The following is a 21224-nucleotide window of genomic DNA, read 5'->3' on the forward strand; positions in this document are numbered from 1 at the left end:
TAATCCTAACCCTAACCCTAATCATAACCCTAACCCTAACCCTAAAACCTAACCCTAATCACAACCCTAACCCTAACCCTAACCCTAATCCTAACCCTAATCATAACCCTAACCATAACCCTAACCCTAACCCTAATCCTAACCCTAATCACAACCCTAACCCTAACCCTAATCACAACCCTAACCCTAATCCTAACCCTAACCCTAATCATAACCCTAACCCTAACCCTAAACCCTAACCCTAATCACAACCCTAACCCTAACCCTAACCCTAATCCTAACCCTAACCCTAATCATAACCCTAACCCTAATCCTAACCCTAACCCTAATCATAACCCTAACCCTAACCCTAACCCTAATCATAACCCTAACCCTAACCCTAAACCCTAACCCTTACCCTAACCCTAATCATAACCCTAACCCTAATCATAACCCTAACCCTAATCATAACCCTAATCATAACCCTAACCCTAATCACAACCCTAACCCTAACCCTAATCCTAACCCTAATCATAATCCTAACCCTAACCCTAATCCTAATCCTAATCCTAACCCTAATCATAACTCTAACCCTAATCCTAACCCTAATCATAATCCTAACCCTAACCCTAATCATAACCCTAATGCTAATCACAACCCTAACCCTAATCATAACCCTAGGATCAGGGTGAGAATGATTTTGTAACAGAATAAATGCACACAATTGGGCAATTATAAGGCTTCTCATAAAAACACTGTATGTAAAAGGGTTTTCAACACATAAACCATTAGTTTTTGCAAAGTTAAGGTAAAACATACGGCTACAAAAGATCCTAAATTAAGAGCCATTCGGGAGTCGAAAGAGCCGGCTCTTCTTTGAGGGCCGAGTCAAAAGAGCCGGCTCTCTGAAAAGAGCCCAACTTCCCATCACTAAAGCACATGCTTACTACCATTTGCACTCTTAGTTGCCCTTGGAACTATTTGTATTGTAAAACGTATCAATGTAAATACTTCAGACCTGTACCATAGTGATAAACAGATAACACTTCAATTTGAATCAAGTAAATACCACTTGTATACTTTAAAACAGAGGGTCATTTCATTCCTTGTGGACTCAACATGACAGCATTTATACTTTTCAAGTAATTGATCTTAAACGCTTTCAGAAAATTAACAGTAGCAAGACTCACATATCCCTTCGCGCCACCAAATGGTATCATAACAATGGTGTATATGCTGTTTTGTAATGACAGCACAATTTTATAATTTATTAGAAATGTATTCAAATTATTTCACTGACCCCATGCTATGGTTCCCGGACCCCCAGGGGTCCCAGGACCCCACTTTGAGAACAACTGAGCTAGAGTACGGTAATTGAGTTCTCAGCCTGCAGAGAAAGTTGTGAGGCACAGACCCCCAAGCTCTCTCCCCGACTCCACTGGTCACACTATAACTTAAATATAAGACTCTTTGAATCAAAAGAGCACTCTACAAGGTTAATGTACCATAAAACATAAACAATATACCCCCGTTTTCTGTGAATGCATGATTATGAAGTGAAGGAGAAAAGATGTGAAAAAAGTTGCGCAGTGTTGCTGTCTTTTCCAGCACAGTGTGCACTCAACTTTCAATGAATGGGGATGTGTTTTGTTAATAGGGTCAGGTCGCACGCAGCCATGTTGGAATCATTTTCCAGGACTTTATGTGATTTTCCAGGACATTTTACTTGTCCTCCCATTTTCCAGGTGTTTTCCAGTACTGGAAAACTGGTCAACTGTTTTCCAGGTTTTCCAGGACGTGTGGGAACCCTGAGTAAATGATATTTATGTTATGGAAAGGATTACTTTCTGTTTACAACTTCAGAAAGATGCCTTTATTAAACTCTGGACCAAGTGGACTAAGTATGTAAAACCCCTACAGACAGATTTTGTGGATGATACCATTCAAGGACCTGGTGACGCTGTCTTGTCTTAGCTAATTACATGTTTATTTGTTTTTTTGTGTGTGACTTTCTGTCACTTATCTCTCCCTGAAATGTTTCTGGCTCACTCTAGTGTTTACATATTGTCTCCCCCAGGTTGTATTTAGTTTTAATAATCTTTAAAAACAGAGGACTGCAGAGGACATTAACATTATTCTCTCTTGTGTATGTCAATGCTCTGTATAACAAACTGCTGTCCACCAACAAAAATAAAGAATTTCAAAAAAGTGGTGGTCTGAAGATTCAAACAAGCCTCCCTTCATCCTTTAAAAACACAACTCAGAGTTTCTTGAACCAGCCAGCTGCAATAAGGTGCAGTTGAGCGTGGTTACACACAGTATGCTTTGTGGACTGGATCTTATGACGGAGCAGACAGCAGGGGGAAAATGAAGCCCATTATTTGCTGCTATTAGAGGCCACAATCCAGTGTTCGTGAATTGCACCAGCGTCACAAGTTTAAATTTTTTCTTTTTTTCTTTGTATTATTATTTGGAAAGGGTAACAATACAAAATTTACAACACTTGGAAAATTGTATTCATCCTTTTCCAGTCTTTTATATGCATATGCATAGAGAGAAAAAGTATGTCCACATAGCCACTCAGTCCTGAAATGTTTCTGTCCTCCATCTTTCCAGTTGAATGCATTCATTTATACTCTTAAAGGTGACATATCACGCTTTTTTCATCAATATATATTGGTCTAAGGGGTCCCCAAAACATGTCTTTAAAGTTTATGCTCAAAAAAACACTTTGAAATCAGATTTTGGCATGCCTGAAAAGCCCTCTTCTTCAGTCCTCCTCAGAACACTCTGTTTTCCCTTTGACCACGCCCCCTCCGGAAGTGGATGTGCCTCGGCTTTCCAGCACGTTGATCTAATGTTTACATGTTGGCTGAATATACACGGCTGCTCAGAGATCACGTTACTTCAACCCTCTGAATCTGATCCAGAATCTGATCCTGACGGAGAGGCGCCTGTAGCAGGACCTTTCTGAAGGATTGGTCACAGATTTAGTGTTTCTTGTTGTTTTATTTATCAGTATGTAGACGTGTGTCTTGGTACACAGCTACGAACATGTAGCTATGTGGCTATGCTAACTAGCGCTAGCACGTATCCATGATAAATAAAAATCATCCACTAGATCTTCAAATCTGCAGGCGTGGGGAGTAAAACCGACCTCTACCAGAAAGGCAGCAGGACCTTTTATGAAGGATTGGTCACAGATTTAGTGTTTCTTGTTGTTTTATTTGTCAGTATGTCGACGTGTGTCTTGGTACACAGCTACAGCTACAGCTATGAACATGTAGCTATGTGGCTATGCTAACTAGCGCTAGCACTTATCCATGATAAATAAAAATCATCCACTAGATCTTCAAATCTGCAGACGTGGGGAGTAAAACCGACCTCTGCCAGAAAGGCAGCGGGACCTTTTCTGAAGGATTGGTCACAGATTCTGTGTTTCTTGTTGTTTTATTTGTCAGTATGTCGACGTGTGTCTTGGTACACAGCTACAGCTACGAACATGTAGCTATGTAGCTATGCTAACTAGCGCTAGCACTTATCCATGATAAATAAAAATCATCCACTAGATCTTCAAATCTGCAGACGTGGGGAGTAAAACCGACCTTTGTGTTTATTAAGACAGCCTACAACTAGCATGCCTCCCTCCTAAGCTCCTTGTTAGCACACATTTGTGCAGGTAATGAAAAACGGAGGGGGGGTTCAGTATTATTTTATACAGTCTATGGGCTGAACAAGCTCCGAGCTCTGACTCCGTGACAGACCGGATATTGTTGTTACGTAACAAAAACACGGAAGTCTGAAACGGCTCGTTTCACACACATTTACAGAAAGGTGGAGAAATCAAAACAGGGGCAGAATGGATTTTTTTCATTCTCGGGGGGTTTGTAGACATGCCAGGGAAACATATTTCAGGTAAAGAACCATTAAAAAGTCAATTTTGCATGATATGTCACCTTTAAAATTCAAACACATACATATACATTAATCCTCATCTCTTCAGTCAGTCACTCATTTCCCTGCATACATCCTTTACACAAAGATATATAACTATTTACATAAGAACTAGGGAAGATACCTTTATGTTTTATTCTCTAAGGAGGGGGAGGGCTAATACCTTGTTGGTGGAGTCATACAAAATCCGCTCGCACTGGGGTTATAAATTGAATCCACTTATTCCAAATTTGATAAAATGTTTCCTTTTGGATCCTCAGAGAGTAAGTCAACTTCTCCATTTTAAATGTTTCCAAAATGATTCCAAACCAGTCATCCACTGTTGGTGCTGCTGGTTTGAGCCACCTTCTGGTGATTGATGTTTTACTGGCTGCTAAAAGCACTTGCAGCACAAGTTTAAATTTTCAACAAATATTTCTGTTAATTTATTCATATGGTGTAGCTTGGATATATAACTTTAAGTATGCATCCTTTCAAGCAAAAGTATTGAAATGTTCTCAAACCAAAGAGAAAACTACAAGCCCACCAGACTCAGCAGCAGCAGCCAGTGTCTTCGATTCCCTAAGTGCTTGTGATTGTTCCTACAGACAGCCTGTCGTCTGGCCCTGGTTTGTTAAATAAAATGAGAGCGGAGAATCTGTGACTGTGTTACAAGGGATCAAATAAATCAAACACGGCGAAAACAAAACTAAGTGAAGCGTGATTATCACAGTCTGATTCATCAGGCGCACTTTCTCAGACACTGACGCCCGGCATTGTTTTTTCTTCTTGGAACTGCATCGTAGTCAGAAACAAACCGTGTTGTTTGTGGCGCTGCCAAGTGGGAAACAATTTGATGAGAAACAGTTGGAAGACAAAATTACACACGCTTTAATCAGACCGAAAGCAGGGTTATACACACAAGTGAAGAAATAGATCGGGAGAAACTCAGACTGACTTCCTGTTTCCGTCTGTCAATAATGTCACTCTAGACTTTTACAAACATCAGCGGCGTTGTAGTTTCATTAATCTACTTGTTTTTGTGTACCTTGCCGTGTTGCTGCAGCTTCTTCAGCTCCTCCAGCACAAAGTCGACTTGCTTAGAGGTGGTGAGTGAAGCGATGTTCCCGTTGAGGTTCTTGCAGTAGTGTTGGGCGTTGTCGTAACTCTCCCGGCTGGAGTTGATCCTCAGGCAGGCCTCTCCCACCTGGCTCCAGCCTTCACTGCACTGCTGAGCTGTAGGGGGTGATTGGAGGAGGAGTAAGCACAGGCCAAGATGATAAAAAAGTGGCTTTAATATGTGAAACTACTTTAAGTGTCGCAAAAAAGTCAGGACTGGGTCAAAAACTGGTGTAAAGTCAGACCCAGTAGGGCAAGTCCATTACTACACTGCCTAATGCTTTAACCCCAATCATATCACACAAAGTCAGGGACAGATGTTCCCTATTATAGGAAAATTAAATCATTAAGCTGCAATAATTGATTGTGCAGGCACTTGGGAGCTGACATAAAGCTCTGATTTAATTGATGTAGTGAACTTGATAGTAAACAGTTGCCTGATTGCAAATTAAGAAGTTACCAAGCAAAATCATCATAAATTTAAAGATGTGTTTCTGCAAACCTGGTCCATGTGTCTTCTTTTAGCAAGAGGGACAAAGTTGACCCCCTGACCTAACTTGTTTTTCTGATGTTTGGTGCTGACCACTTAGAGTGCACTTCTCACTAGAGACTAGCTTGGGCGTCTAATTTTATGAACATTCAGTACTGTTTGCAAAATAGAGAGATTTTCTGCATCAGATACACCAGTTTTTTTGTCTTCCCAGCTCACTCCCCCATTACTGGCCCACACTTTCCACTACCCATAACACAGCAGTTTGGAATCACTTCAGACATCACTTTGGGTTTTAGACAGCCTCGGATAAAGCCTTTTCACCCATTATCGGTGACATTACCAAACCTGGTCTGATCTAGGTATTCAAAAGTTGAGGGTATAGTCCCTCTCAGTTTCCTTCTCTATCCACTTCAAATTCAAATTCAAATTTGCTTTATTGGCATGAACAATGAGATGTTATTGCCAAAGCACATAAATTCATACAGTACATTATATATTTTCACAACACACTACACTCACCATATATACATTAATCACACACCATATTCATTACATATTATATTCATCACATACATATCAACCATATATTACATATTTTATATGCATTAATGAACGATGGTGTCACCCATACAGCATATGTCAATGTCCTCAACCGATGTGGCGCGCTCACAAAACCTCCACCCAACATCAAACACCATGGGATGGTGCATCCCTCAGGCTGTGACAGGCAGACACATATTTAGCAGCCAGAGGAGCTGCTGACCCTTCCCCCAGGAGAACTGACAGTTTCTCCTCTGGGGTTAATGTTGGGAAGTTTGGTACCATTTTAGTAACGTCCCTGTAGTGGGAATCTCTTAGAATAGAGAACTTGCTGCAGTGGAGGAGGAAGTGCATCTCTGTCTCTATGTCCCCTGTAGAGCAGTGAGCACATAGACGCTCCTCTCTGGGCAGCCATGTCTGTCTGTGTCTCCCTGTCTCTATACACTTAAAGCCATAACCCCAAAAATATCAATACTAACACAGCTGAGAGATTATTATATGAATAACATATTTATAAAATTCAGAGTGATTTAAAGCTGGGGTTGGTAATCAGATTTAGATACACTTGTCTCCTGCCTCTGCTTCCCCTGACTCTATTTACTGCCCCTCTCACTCGACCCCGGGCCTGTCCCCTCTGACCCGATGAGGTGCTTTGCTCATGACTGTAGTCCGGATCAGAGTCTACCATGGGGGCTCTGACAAGCATAAGAATTAATGACATTTAGTAAGTCCTACAGAAAATATATATGTATTGTAGCGTCCGTCTGGACGCTGTAGGGATGACGAGCCGATTCGTGAACACGTTGAATTTTACTAACCAGTCACTGTCAGCCGTGATCACGCCAACCAACAAAGCAACAATCAATGTTTGAATGAATGATACACTTCTCCTCTTGTCTCTCCTCTCTCCAGCTCGCACTCTCTACACCTCTCCTGATGCCTTCACTAACTGTCAACACTGTAGGAATTAAGAACATCTACACTGAACACGTTTAACAAACAGTGGAGCTGTTACAGTATTATATGTGTTATAACTTTTCTCCTGATATCGTGTCACTGGTACAACTGGATAATGCTAGCATGACAGTTGTGAGTACTAACAGCAGCCATGTTTGCTTGTGTTTTTAACTTTCACTATGATAATGTTTTGGTGAGGACCGGTTTTGAATCAGCCACAATCATATGGTCGCAAGTCAGCGGCGCTTGCAAATATGAGTGGGGGGGGGGGGGGGGGGGGGGGGCGTCGTTTTGGAGGAGCTCCGAGGGAGGAGGGGAGGGGTTAGACGGAGTCCTGAGGACATGCTACATTCAAATTCATGCTAGTTTTCCGAGACTACCAACCCCAGCTTTAAGGGTTTAGTCAAAGTTTTAATTGACTTTATATTAGGGATGCACAATATTATCGGCACATTATTGGTATCGGCCGATATTGGCTTTAAAATGACCTAACGGATATCGGCCAACGCTGATATCCGTCGATATAATTAACCGATAAAATAATGGGCTGCTGCACACATGTTGGGCTCATGTTTTAAGTTAAATTTGAATTTAAGCAGCAGTCTGTAAGGTACATGTAGCTGACTAATTTAGGCACATTTACTGTCAAAGAGTAAACCATTTTATTTAATTTGGGTTTAATTGCTGTAGAGTTGCACTTTTCACATGTTCCCTGTGAACAGAGGTTAGGTTTACTTACTATGACAAATGTGAAATTGGCCAAATTTGCCCTGGTTGTGGGTTTTGATATGATTGTCTCAGGGAGAGCATCATCAAAGTTTTAAGTAGGACGTATCTTTTTGGATTAATTTTGTTTATAATAATACTGTATGCTAATTCCAATACAGAAGGGAATTGAGGATCTCTGCAATTAGTTGTGCGGAAAAAAATATCAATATCGGTAATCGGCTAAATTAGTTGTAAAATATCGGCATATCAGATATCGGCAAAAAAATCCAATATCGTGCATCCCTACTTTATATATAATTATATTTTTTGGTATTTACTTTTTTTTATTCAAATCTATTTTACTGAATTTATTTCACTTACTGGTTTTACTGTATTGATTTTTTATTATTTATTCAAATGACATACTATCTACTTTTTAAATTTTATGTTGAAGGACTTTGGGCTGCATGCTTTGTGTATGAAAGGTGCTAAATAAATAAGTTCAGTAGAAGTAATTTTCAGTCCTTTGTAGTAAAACTCAGGTAACTACTCGTCTCATCCTGCTCTCTACTCTGAAAGGCACCCTGGTAGTACTTTACAGGACAATATATATATTTTTAACCTGTTGTTAAGTCAGGGTGTGCTACTTTTCTCTATTTTAATCTATTTGTTTTGAAGCACTAGATGTACAGCTTTGTTTATCCACATAGAAGCTTGCCGTGTAACTCTTCAAAACATCTGAAAACCCAATACAGAAAGAGTGTAACAAATAGAAACAAATAGAAAAAGTTCCCTGCTGCAGACAAAAACAACACCATAAGAGAGGTGAGAGAGAACTGGAGGAGTAACATAAACTGTAGTTCGCCTGACAGCTAAACAATGAGCTGAAACACAAAGCTGAAGGGAGCTGCAGCCTTGAGTGATAACTCTTTTTAGGCTTACCCACCTTGTCATGTTAGTTTTATATTATCATTACATACTTTTTTTTTAATATACACTTGGGCCACACTAAAAAAGAGCAGTGGTTAAATGCTGAACAACACAGAGGGACGGAACCCATAAACAAACACAGCCAGCAGCAAGAGCAGCTTGAAGTCTGCTTTTTCTCTAGGGGGGGCTAAAATTGAAGACTTAAATTGCGTGCGTGTGTGTGTGTGTGTGTGTGTGTGTGTGTGTGTGTGTGTGTGTGTGTGTGTGTGTGTGTGTGTGTGTGTGTTTGATGGTGTGTGTGTGTGTTAAGGTGAAACAGATTTAGCGGATGTGTGACCTGCTTTGGGGAGATGGTTTGAGTCCTAGGAGAGAAATTAATATTAAAAAATGCTGGTTTAAATAAAAGGTGTTTGTGTGCATGTGAGCACACATATCTCTGATTACGTGTTATATGCTTTTGTGTGTGTGCGTGTGCGTGCGTGTGCATGTGTGTGCGTGTGTACGCGTGTACCATGCCAAGACTCCCTTCCAGGCATCAGACACACACACACACACACACACACACACACACATATGAGTTGCAGTTCCCTCTGCTCCAACAAGCCTTTAGGCGACAAGATGTCATGAACTGAAAATTATGGATAAAGTGACAGCACAGATTCCTCAGATTCAGCCAGAGTCAGAGAAAGAGAGAGAGAGTGAGAGAGGAGGAGAGAGGTGGAGACGAAAAGTAAATACACTGTCAGATCTGATAAACAACATCAGGGTGACATCTTGAGAGAACGTCTCTGCAAATACCAGATGGTGTGTTTAGAATCAGATGTACAGTACATAGTAGAAACCCTGCGAGGTAGTCTCTTTAAGTATTCCCTTCAGATCCTGAAGGCTTAAATAAGACGGTGTGTGTTATATATTGAAAGGAAACTTTAGTGTGTGATGCAGTGTCTCTCTCACCAGGTAAAGCATGGCACTCTGACTGATTCTGGTCCCAATGACAGTTGAGGTTCAGGGAGCAGCTCTTGCAGTTTGCGAGCTTGCTGCACACCTGCTCGTTCCTCACTGGACACTCGGTGAAGTTCCTCACATTCTACAGAGAGAGGAAAGAAGGAAAATTAACATAGGCTTTAAAGTAAAGAAAAACAGGACCGTGTTAAACTAAGGAGAAATCTAATACGAAGTGTTGGATTCAGTGTTTCTGTGTGAGTGAACACAAGACTAGAAGTGCTCTGGTGCCCCCTGTTGGATCACTCACAGAGGTGCAGTTGCTGGAGGCAGAGATGCACTTCTTGTCATCACACCACTGGCACCCGTTGGTGTTGGCTGTACAGCTGGCGCAGTCTGAAAAGCGGTAGCACCGCTCATCCACTGTGACTAAATAATCCAAAAGGGGAAAGAGTATTTATTTATCAGTCAACAGAAATTATTTTGCAGATTAGGAAAGGAGAAATCAACCAGACGAAAAAAGAGCTCTGGAAAGTGATCAAAGAAGTGAGTGTTTTGTCTCACCAGCTTTAGGGGGGCAGAAGGGGGCAGGGTTGAGGCTTCCATTAGCCATGCTCGGTTCCCAAGGGAGACAGCGGCTCCCGCTCCAGATGCAGCGGACCCCTGGCCCAGCTTTCACACACCCCTCCTCTGCCAAGAAAGCATGGCAGCTGGGGGGTCGGTAAACAAGCACATCGTTGAGCAGCATGCCGGAGAAGCCCCCAAACACATACATGGACCTGGAAGAGGAAACAGAGGAGCAGAGTTTAAACAAAGAGGATCAAAAGAAAAAGAAGATAACTGTTTTTATAACCGCAGTGTAGAATGTAAAATGACTCAAATATAAGACAGAGGTTTTCTTATTTGTGTACACAAGAAAAAGTGGGATTGTTACTTTGGACTGCCAATATTTGTTCACAGCAGTGGACTGCACCATTTATCTGTACGCCTCATGACTACATGACTAACGCCAACCATTACTCACAACTACAGTACCGGGGGGGGTTAAAGATGGAGAGACACAGCAATTGTCCAGAACAGAGTGAATCAGAAGTAGGCCAAGTTATTCTAAAGCAGGGCTAGATGAATAAGTGAGTCATGATGCTGATTTTTAAAATAATGATTATCAAAGTAAAGTCATTAAACAACTGTCAAGCAGCTGAGAAATATGGTGTCACAGTGAAGAAGCCCAAAAAGACTGTCTTAGAAATACAAACAGAGAGAATCTTATATGTACTCCACAAAGAAACCTTTTTAAAAAGACAGGGGAGGGTTTATTACGGAGAACGCCCATTACCAGAGCTGATGTCCAACTGAGAGCCTTAGAAGCTGCATATCGTCACCCTATTAAAATAATGGCCTGCGTCATTTTTTTACGAAAACGAGTTTTTGGCTTAAATCATCTCTTGATAATTCTGTCCACATCCGGTAAAATCGCCTTAATCCTTAGTTGAAAGGTTTATGCTCTTTATGCCCTATAGGACAATAGCCTATGTCAAGAGGGTGACTTAGGCCATTTTATTCTTGTCCTAAGTAAAAAAAAATGATTCTTTAGGATAAAATGTCTGACTTTGGCAATTTAACAAGCTTTCATGATGGCAGCTGCTTCAAGAAGCAACCGAATCTATAGTGCAGAAGAAGCTGTAAAAATGATTCTTGCTCTGCCAATCAAAGTGAGGAAGTTCCAGGACCTTCAGTCCATGAAACAGGTGATGCCCGTCGAGTGTCATCACTTCTTTGACAATTTGCCACATAGTTAGGCAAATCAAGATGACAGAGAATGAAGATTCAGGGGATAAACTGAATAGTACTGGGATAGGTACAAAAACCCAGCAAAGAAGAGCTGGACAAGTGAGGAGAGCGACGTGCATCCTCAGTGTTTGATTGACCTGACATTTGTTGAGTTTGCTTTATGGAATTAACGGACAGTTAATAGTCAGGTTTCAAAAAGTTGTCAAAACTGAATGTTTGAAATGGGTTAAGTTCAATAAAAACCCAGCAAAGAAGACCTGGAGAAGTGAGGAAAAGGACTGCCTCCTGACCAATTTGATTTACCTGAAATTTGTTTAATTTAACTCAGGGTAATTTCAGTTTAGAGTTTGCACTATGGAATGAAAGGGCAGTTTAAGCCAGGTTTAAAGTTGCCTAAGTGACACTAGAATGTTCGAAAATTGGCCTAAGTCACTTTATTCTTTAATGTTACATAATTGACACACAACGTTCTCTGTATGTCAACAGTCATCCACTGTCAAGGCCTTTTTGATTGAAATGATTAATAAATATCATATGCTCTACATTTGGTAAGGTTTTTTGTGTTTTCCCAAAAACTTAAAAAAAAATGACTTAATAGGGTGAAGATATGGATGTTTTTAAACTGAGACGAATGGCACCTATAACTATTAATCTACGGGTTATTTGAATTTTGATAGTATTAATGTAAGATATTGGTACCTCAAGTGCTTAATTTACACATTTCTTATTTAATCTAATGTAACACTTCAACCTAAAAGATGCTGGAATCAGTTTCATTCAAATCAAAAGGTGTTAAAAGCAACATAACTAGTTTTATCCGGGGAAATTACCCTTATCATTATCATCATGGTGTTTTATATTACTGTAGATATCAATAAAGATTCCTTTAATGATATTTTCTTGATATATGATATATGTTTTGAGCATGAGCATCAGTTGACAGTCATGCTCAAGAACTGAAATTAGGCAAAATCAAAGATCAATGCCTTAAAACAGGGGTTCCCAAATTGTGGTTCGGGACCCCCTGAGGGGTCGCGAGACACCAATGGAGGGTCACGAGATGTCTTCCAGATTATTTTTTTTTTAAGTAATCTAAATTTGGTAATTTTACCCGTTATTGTAAAAATATTGACAAAAGTTGTAGTTACATTTTAAATAAAACCCTGCAAATAAGTACATTTCATTAGTTTTCTGCCTTTCTTTGTTGCCAGATGACTCCTAAAGTTAGGGTTAGGGTTAGCTAACAGTTAACTAAGTATGTGAACTAATTTTGAAGTTGAAGTAAATGAAGTATGAAGCAACATTTAACCACTTTGAGGGACAGTAGGGGTCACAAGTCTTTGGCACCTATGTTTTGGGGGTCGCAGGCTGAAAAGTTTGGGAGCCCCTGCCTTAAAAGATACCTATTATAAGTATGTAGTATGTCCAGGGTGTTTTCATGAGAGAGACTCACCCATTGCTGACCACAGCAGACTGACCAAAGCGGTTGACATCCCGGTGCAGATCCGGTTTAGGAAGCAGCGTCCACTCATCACAAGCTAAGGAAAACATGACAGCAAATAATAGGTGTGTTTGAATAACATTAAGCCACACAGACAAACCAGTCAAACCTAAATGTACTTCAACAACACTTAAAAGTTGGCTCATGGATGCAATATTATAAATATAGGTGACAGTGTGTTTAGCAAACTGGTTGTAGATTGTGTAGTGTTTTCTTAACAAGCATAATTCAAGTTGCTAATTAAACTCCTACCTATGTCATACGCCAGGAAGTCAGCAGAGAAACACTTGGCCCCGTTGCTGAGTGACGTGTCGTTGTGTGTGTTGCCGCCGAAGAAGAGCAGGGTGCCGCTGAGGAGCACAGCTGAGTGAAGGTACCGTGGGTAACCGCTCTCTCTTAGAATGAACCTAGAAGGTGTAGAACACACGACAGGGAGAACTTTATACTACTGCATTTAACAAGCAGTGTCATATATAGTATTGAGACGTGAATAGAGAGGCAGTGCATGGGTGTGTGTGTTGGTTTACCATGTCCGTGTGTTCACGTCATAGCGGTAGAGGTCATCCACAAGGCCATATTTGTTAGCGGGTAGCGCTTTGTAGCCTCCGTGAACATATACACTCCCACTGGCAGTGTCGTACGTGCTGCTGTGGCCGTAACCTCCCTGAGGAACAGCTCCTTTGGTCTCAGGCACTGACCACGTGTTGGACTCTGACGAGGACACACACACACACACACACAGGAAGCTTTTGTTACAGAGGAGAAAATGTCCTTCAAATCCTAAAACAGCCTTTTTTTGTCTTGACAGATGACAGGAATCAAATGGGGATCATTTTAAGATGCAATAAGCTTATTTAGAAAGCTGGGCTTCTCACTCTTGCAATCTTAGTCCCTGAGTGCACCTCATCGGTATTAAAAGGCTTTTATTTTCTAATTTGACAAATTGTTACATCTTGCTGATAAAAGAAAAGAAGACTTCTGCCTCAAGTATCCAAAAATTCAAGTGTGATATTTGGTGTTTAAGGTTTCAAAAGAGGTCATGCAGTAGTTAGCACTGTTGCCTCCCAGAAAAAAATGTATGTTTGCATGTATCTCTCCAGGTACTCCACCTTCTTTCCACAATCCAAACGCATCCAAAGCATTAAGTGATGCCTTCAGGTGTTACACAGGCATCAGAGTTCATTCTTATGAGAAAACTATCTTCTTTTCATTAAATAAGGTTGTTAAATTCAAATCACATCATCTCTGATCCCACTCACCCTGCACACTATGCCTTCCAGTTAGGACAATCGCCTCCAAAACAACCCGTTTTAAAAACAGCTTTATTCCCCTTGCAATCAACTTTATTAACTCTGAACTCTAAACACCAAGGATTAGGCATGGCCCTTGTATTTTTATTTTTGGATTTTGAAATGTTACGTCTACATGTACAATTATGTTTCTATGTCTATTGTTAAATGTAATGTTGGAACCTGCAGCTGTACTGATTATAAATTCCACCAGCTTAGCTGTGTGGTCATTAAAAGAATCAATCAATCAATCAAATTTAAAAAACAGATGCCTGAGCAGTATGGAGAGACGGGCAGAGAGGGAGTCAGAGAGAGGGGGGGACTGAACAAGAGGAAATATTGCTTATATCGTGCTATTTAATTATTAAAATAGTAATCCTTCAGCTGTTTCAAAGAAAGTTTGGCAGAGAGTCTAATAAAGAACTTTGCTATTGACTTCATTCACCAAGTAACTGTCATGGACAAAAAATCTGAATGAAAGCATTGCTTGAAAACAGGGGGAGGTCTCTTCACAGATTGAGCTTTTACTTTGAAAAGCATACTAGGAGTGTCACCATACTTGCTACGGATCCAGATAATTCTAGAAGTATTCTACAGATCTTAATATTGTCGGTACAATAACAATGATGATAATAATAATAATAATAATTATTATTATTATTATTATTATTATTATAATAATACTATTTAAAATGTCATGATGCGGGCTCTTAAAGCAGTGACTCACTCAGGTTGTACTCCTGAACGTTGCTGATGTAGCTGTAGATGGGGGAGTAGCCGAAGATGACCAGCATGACGGCTTCGTCCCCGTCTAGCAGGACGCAGTGGGCTGAGTGACCCTCCACCGCGTAAATCTGAGCCTGAGCAGGCGGGCCGACCACAGGGTTTCTCCTCTGCCATGTCCTGCTGGGTACGTTGAACGCCCACAGCTCGTCCGTCACGTTGGCCCAGCCGGCCTCCAGCTTCCCACCGAACATAAAGATATCATCCTGAGAGGAAAGAGAGATTCAGAGTTTGTTACTGAACTCAACAGTGTTTAAACAAGCATGCTGAGAAGCTGATACAAACTGTAATAAAAGTGAAAGGAAAAATATGAGGGTGCTAAAACATTTATTTCCTTACTTTACAGTTTATAGAGTAGTAAAAAGAGAGATGTTGCAGACTCACTGCACTCTTTTTCTAGTGGTTACTCTTAAATAGTTATGAGAGAAAAAATTTCCTCTGGCTGTGTTTGACACAGACTAATACAACAAGCAGTGGTATTAAATCACACATGTTTATACAGGAAATACATAGTCTTCCTCTGAGAGGGGAGTGTTTTTTAATACTTCTGTACCCAGGATAAAGCATATCTGTGTGTTTACCTGGTAGGCAGCGAGTGAGTGTCCATATCTTGGCACAGGGCCACTGTTGATGGGAACTGTGTTCCAGATGCCGCTCTCCAGGTTGTAGCTGCAGAGAAAAGCAACAGAGCATGAGTTAGTATGGAAACGTAGGCGGGAGAACATACTTGTAACCAGCTTACTAAAACACTGCAGATGTGTCTGTTATAAACAGCTGTTTTTATGAAGCTAGTGGTTTTGCAAATTGCCGAAATTTTAATTCATGCTTTTATCACAAGCTGCTTCGATTACTGCAACTCCCTTTTTACTGGTTTGCCCAAAAAATATATCAGAAAACTGCAGCTTGTCCAAAACGCTGCTGCCAGAGTTTTATCAAGGAAAAAGAAAAGTGATCACATAACCACTCTTCTTAAAACTCTGCACTGGCTCCCTGTTTCTTTTAGAATTGTTTTTAAAGCTCTTAACAGCCTTGCTCCTCACATCACTGATCTCCTGTCATTTTATGTTAACATTAATGCTTCCCTTTTAAATGTTCCTCCCGTGTCTCACACAAGCGCCGGCCAGAGAGCTTTTTTTATGCCCCTAAGCTGTGGACCTCTCTGCCTCTGGACATTAAAACGGCGAGCTCTCTGAGTGCTTTTAAAAGTAAACGTAAGACTTACCTTTTTAATCTAGCTTTTAATTTGGAGTATTTCTTTTAGCCCTGGATTGCATTATTATTTTGATTTGTATTATTATTTAAATCATTGCTTGGACACTGGTTTATCTTATTTAATTATTTATTTATGTATCTATTTCTTGTATTCACCTGATCTTGTTAACGCTACCTTATTTTTAACTTTTCTTTCCACTATTACTTATTTTATTAATTGTACTGTATTGATTTTATTTTATTTTTAAGTATTTTATTTATAATCATGCCTTTTATAATTTTACCATTCCTGTTGTTTTCTGTCTCTCTGTTATTCTGTGAAGCACTTTGGGCTGCATGTTTTTATGTATGAAAGGTGCTACATAAGTAAAGTTGAGTTGAGTTACTGATTGGATTATTTAACTATTACCAAACAAGCAGTGTCTCATTTTACTTGTGAAAAAAATCTTCTGTTGTTCAGTGACTTACTTGAGAATCATCTGGAAGGAGCTGTAGTTGAAAGTGTATCCACCCACCACCCACATGACCTTCTCCTGCACCACAGTCTTATGGGAAGCTCTGGCTAGCGATGTGCCGAAGGGCTTGACGCTGGGTAGGACCCAGAAGGACTCCGTTGAAGGAACAGTCAGAGCACAGTCGGGGCCTATGAAACCGAAGGAGAGAAATATTTCAGATGATTGATGTTGGAATTAAACTTTATGTTCCTCAAAGTGAAGTGAAGGTGACCTATTTCATGACATTGAACTACATATTATGATGCTGAATATCTTTCAGGATGAACACTTTCAGTAGCATCCGACTAGTTTCACACCTCCTTAGTGAAACTGAAAATCAAACCTACAACCAAAACATGACCACTCCTTAAACAGACATGACAAGCAGGGAGACGTGAAAATGTGTGACTGTGTTGAACAAAGGCTGCAAGTGAAGAAGTGCATGCCTCCCCTAATGATTCTGTCAAGTTTCATCACGTGGGAAGGGACTGGTTCTTTCCAGCTGGAGGCTCATAATAACGCACTGTCACGGGTTGCATCAACATGTTACCAATCAGGATTATGACACAACACAACACAGCTGTTCACACTTGTTTGCCAGCACATTCTTCATCGTATCTCCCTTCATAATGGCCATAGAAGAAAACAAGGGAGGAATGGCAGCGTTTTACAACCTGAACTTTGTAATGCTCCATCAGTTTGTGTTTTAAAGCTGGGGTTGGTAGTCAGATTTAGATACACTTTTTGTTGTACTGGTTAAAATGATCTTTATGTCCCCTGCCTCTGCTTCCCCTGACTCCATTTACTGCCCCTCTCGCTCGACCTCGGGCCTGTCCCCTCTGACCCGATGAGGTGCTTTGCTCAGGGCTGTAGTCCGGATCAGAGTCTAAAAAGCTCTCACCACAGGGGCTCTGACAAGCAAAAGAATTAATGACATTTAGTAAGTCCTACAGAAAATGTACATGTATTTTAGCGTCCAACCGGACTCTGCAGTGATGAAGAGCCGATTCGTGAACACGTTGAGCTTTACTAACCAGTCACTGTCGGCCGTGATCACGCCAACCAACAAAGCAACAATCAATGTTTGAATGAATGAAAAACTTCTCCTGCCTGTCTCTCCTCTCTCCTCCTCACACACTCTAAACCTCTCCTGATGCCTTCACTAACTGTCAACACTGTAGGAATTAAGAGCATCTACACTGAACACGTTTAACAAACAGTAGAGCTGTTACAGTATTATATATGTGTTATAACTTTTCTCCTGATATCGTGTCACTGGTACAACTGGATAATGCTAGCATGACAGTTGTGAGTACTAACAGCAGCTATGTTTGCTCATGTTTTTAACTTTCATTATGATAATGTTTTGGTGAGGACCGGTTTTGAATCAGTCACGATCATATGGTTGCAAGTCAGCGGCGCTCGTGCATATGAGCAGGGGGGGCGTGGTTTTGGAGGAGGGAGGAGGGAGGAGGGGAGGGGTTAGACGGAGTCATGAGGAAATGCTACATTCAAATTCATGCTAGTTTTCCGAGACTACAAACCCCAGCTTTAAATGTGGAGGAATATTGATTTTATATGTTGTTTCCGGCTGAATTCTGCTCAACAGAGTAACAGAGCAAACACCTGTTAGGTTCAGGGCAGCGCTCACCTTGCCAGCTGTCGTTGCAGACGCACAACTTCTCCCCAGTGAGGTCGCAGTATCCGTGATCGGGGCTGCCGCAGTTGTTCCGGCAGTACGGGATGTCGCATGCCTCGCCTTTCCAGTACTTGTCACATTCACAGTAAACTCTGCTGGCGGCAGAGTTACCGGGCGTGCACTTTCCGTGGCCAGAGCAGTTGTTGGGACACGAGTTGATCCTGGAGAGAGAGATGATGTCCTCATTAAGCAAACACAGTATGTGCTATTTAGGCAGACACACAGACAGATTTACACAGAAGAAGATTAATGAGTATCAGCACCAGAATTACCAGCCTGTTTAACTAATTATACATATGTATATTAATGTAGGCCCACAATGCCAGTTGGATGATGTGTCTCATCTGCAACACAGCCTCACACCTGTAGCTCTGTATAATGGGGCTGCTCTCCTGCATGACACTTTTCAAAACTATGCTGGTGTTCTGTTCAATGGTGCTACCAATCCAAAAGAGCTACTAAGCAGCTCTGAAGCATTATTTAACAGGGGAGGTATTAGTATTTCGAGATAAGCCTCTCTTGAAATCTTTCATAAAGGTGTTGTAATACAGTATCAAACATGCTCCCCATATCCTGACAATCCCAATGGTGGGAGGAGTGGTGGAAGAAAATGATTTGATGATGCAATGTGGTTTGGTAGCACAAATGAATAGCCTCTGCTGTGGATACTGCAGCATGCTTCAACAAAGAAGCACATCTTGATAGAACACAGGCTTACAAGTTGTTATCTCTGTCTGCCTGTAACATCTGTGCAGAGGGTGTTTCAGCCGCTGGACTCGCAAGTAATGGACTGAGGTCTTGACATGCACCACTTCATGCATGTGTGCGCTGTGCTAAGGCCAATCTTTTAAAGCCTAAAATGTTAAATATAGCACCTTTCATACAAATCAAATGCAACCCCAAGTGCTTTACAGCAATTGAAAAAAATAATAATAATAATGATAATTTAAATTTAAATTAAAATAACATAAAATAAAATAGAGACTAATGCACACCAAAAATAAAATATGTGTAATTAAAATAAGTTAAAGCATCAAAATTAAGAATACAAATATTTAAAATAAATGGAATTTAAAAGGGGTAAGGATAAGAGCTGAATATAAAACTAAGGCTAAAAATGTCAATAAAACTGAGAAGATAAATAAAAACAAATACATGAATGAATAAATAAATAAATAAAAATATAATAAGACAACAGTTCAAATTACTAAAATAGTAAAGCAACATTTAAATCAATATCACAGTAAAAGGTAAGTTATAAAATTGTTAAACCCTACATACAAGCCAGACTGAATAAATACGTTTTTAGTTTACATTTAAAAGTCTCAATATCCTTATCAGCTCCTCTCAGATCCTCCAGCAGGCTGTTCCATAGTTTGGGAGCGTAGTGGCTAAAAGCAGCGTCACCAAATGTTTTTGTTCACCTCTTAGGAAAAGCTAAAGAGAGGAGCCGGAGGATCTGAGAGACCTTCCCGGTTTATACACTAAAAGCGTCTCTGATATGTAGTCTGGTGCGAGGCCATGCAGCGCCTTAAAAACTAGTAAAATAATTTTAAAACCAATACGAAAAGCAACATGCAGCCAATGTAAAGATTTTAAAATAGGCATAATGTGTGCTCTCCTTCTGGTCCTCGTTAAAACTCTAGCTGCTGCATTTTGTATTAATATGTTAAACTAGTGCTAACTATCATTACTTCATAGATCGTTCATGGTAGTTTCTCTAATGAATTATTATAATTTGCGTATACGTACATTATTTTGTATTTTTCAATGTTACATGTTGACTTTTACGTAGTTATATGCTTACTTTTGTGCCATATTCATTAAGCACATCACAAAATACCACACATTTCAGCCGCATTCAAAAAAAGCCATTGATTTTACTACTGAAGACTGTGATGAACTATTTCAATTTGACTCTTTTCTAATCGTTAGACTAGTCAATTGAATTTCATTTCAAGTTTAATCAACAGGAAATTAGCCATTAGGAACATCCCTATTCAGAACACTATCATTCATAAGGTGCATTTAGACCAAGAGTTCCGGGGTCTTTTAAGATAAGATAAGATACTCCATTATTCGTCCCACAACAGGGAAATTCATGGAGTTACAGCAGCAAAAAAAAAGGTGTACAGTACAAGAATTTCAACAAGAATATATATAGAAAAGAAATGTTCATCAAAGATGACAGCTTGGCCATAATTCTCCTGTCAGCCACCACCTCCACAGGGTCCAGAACTACTTTACCCTGAACTAAAAGGTGCCTGTGCTCCCATTGTTGACTGCGCTTCAACCGCGAGCTGAAGTCCCGGGTAGATTATGCTAATCATGTTTAATTTGTCTTTTAAGTTTTTACCCCTGTGTTTGTTTTTATCATTACTGTTATCCCTGACCCTTTACCCCTCAAAAGGCTGTGCCTTTTGCCAGGTCGTCACTGGAAATAAGAATTTGTTCTTAATGACTTACCTGGTTAAATAAAGGTTAAATAAAATAATAAATACATTATTTTACAGCCTAAAATGTTAAAATAGTGCTAACTATCATTACTTCATAGATCGTTCATGGTAGTTTCTCTAATGAATTATTAAAATTTACATATACATACATTTTTTTGTATTTTTTAATGTTACGTGTTGACTTTTCTGTAGTTATATGCTCACTTTTGTGCTATATTTCATTTATAGTTTAATCAACAGGGAAATTAGCCATTAGGAACATCCCTATTCAGAACACTATCATTCATAAGGTGCATTTTCACCAAGAGTTCCAGGGTCTTTTAGCCCCCAGGACTATTTTGCCCTGAACTAAAAGGTTCCTGTGCCCCCCATTGTTGGCTGTGTTTTGACCGCAAGCT

At 40.1% G+C, this 21224-nt stretch overlaps 1 protein-coding gene across 1 annotated transcript in view; it reads right to left on the reverse strand.

Moving 5' to 3' along the window:
- The window catches only part of atrnl1b (attractin-like 1b), a 126874-nt gene that overhangs the window by 89429 nt on the left and 16221 nt on the right, over positions 1-21224 (reverse strand). Inside the window, exons 5-15 of the mRNA XM_034708010.1 lie at positions 18323-18531; positions 16646-16820; positions 15547-15634; positions 14910-15171; positions 13421-13604; positions 13146-13300; positions 12846-12930; positions 10166-10380; positions 9912-10030; positions 9614-9746; positions 4961-5148 (exon numbers count right to left, since the gene is read on the reverse strand). Coding sequence (XP_034563901.1) covers positions 4961-5148; positions 9614-9746; positions 9912-10030; positions 10166-10380; positions 12846-12930; positions 13146-13300; positions 13421-13604; positions 14910-15171; positions 15547-15634; positions 16646-16820; positions 18323-18531 — 1813 coding nt within the window. The remainder of the gene's footprint in view (positions 1-4960; positions 5149-9613; positions 9747-9911; positions 10031-10165; positions 10381-12845; positions 12931-13145; positions 13301-13420; positions 13605-14909; positions 15172-15546; positions 15635-16645; positions 16821-18322; positions 18532-21224) is intronic.

This window comes from Notolabrus celidotus, chromosome 18 (genome assembly GCF_009762535.1).
Source record: "Notolabrus celidotus isolate fNotCel1 chromosome 18, fNotCel1.pri, whole genome shotgun sequence".
NCBI classification, from domain to species: domain Eukaryota; kingdom Metazoa; phylum Chordata; class Actinopteri; order Labriformes; family Labridae; genus Notolabrus; species Notolabrus celidotus.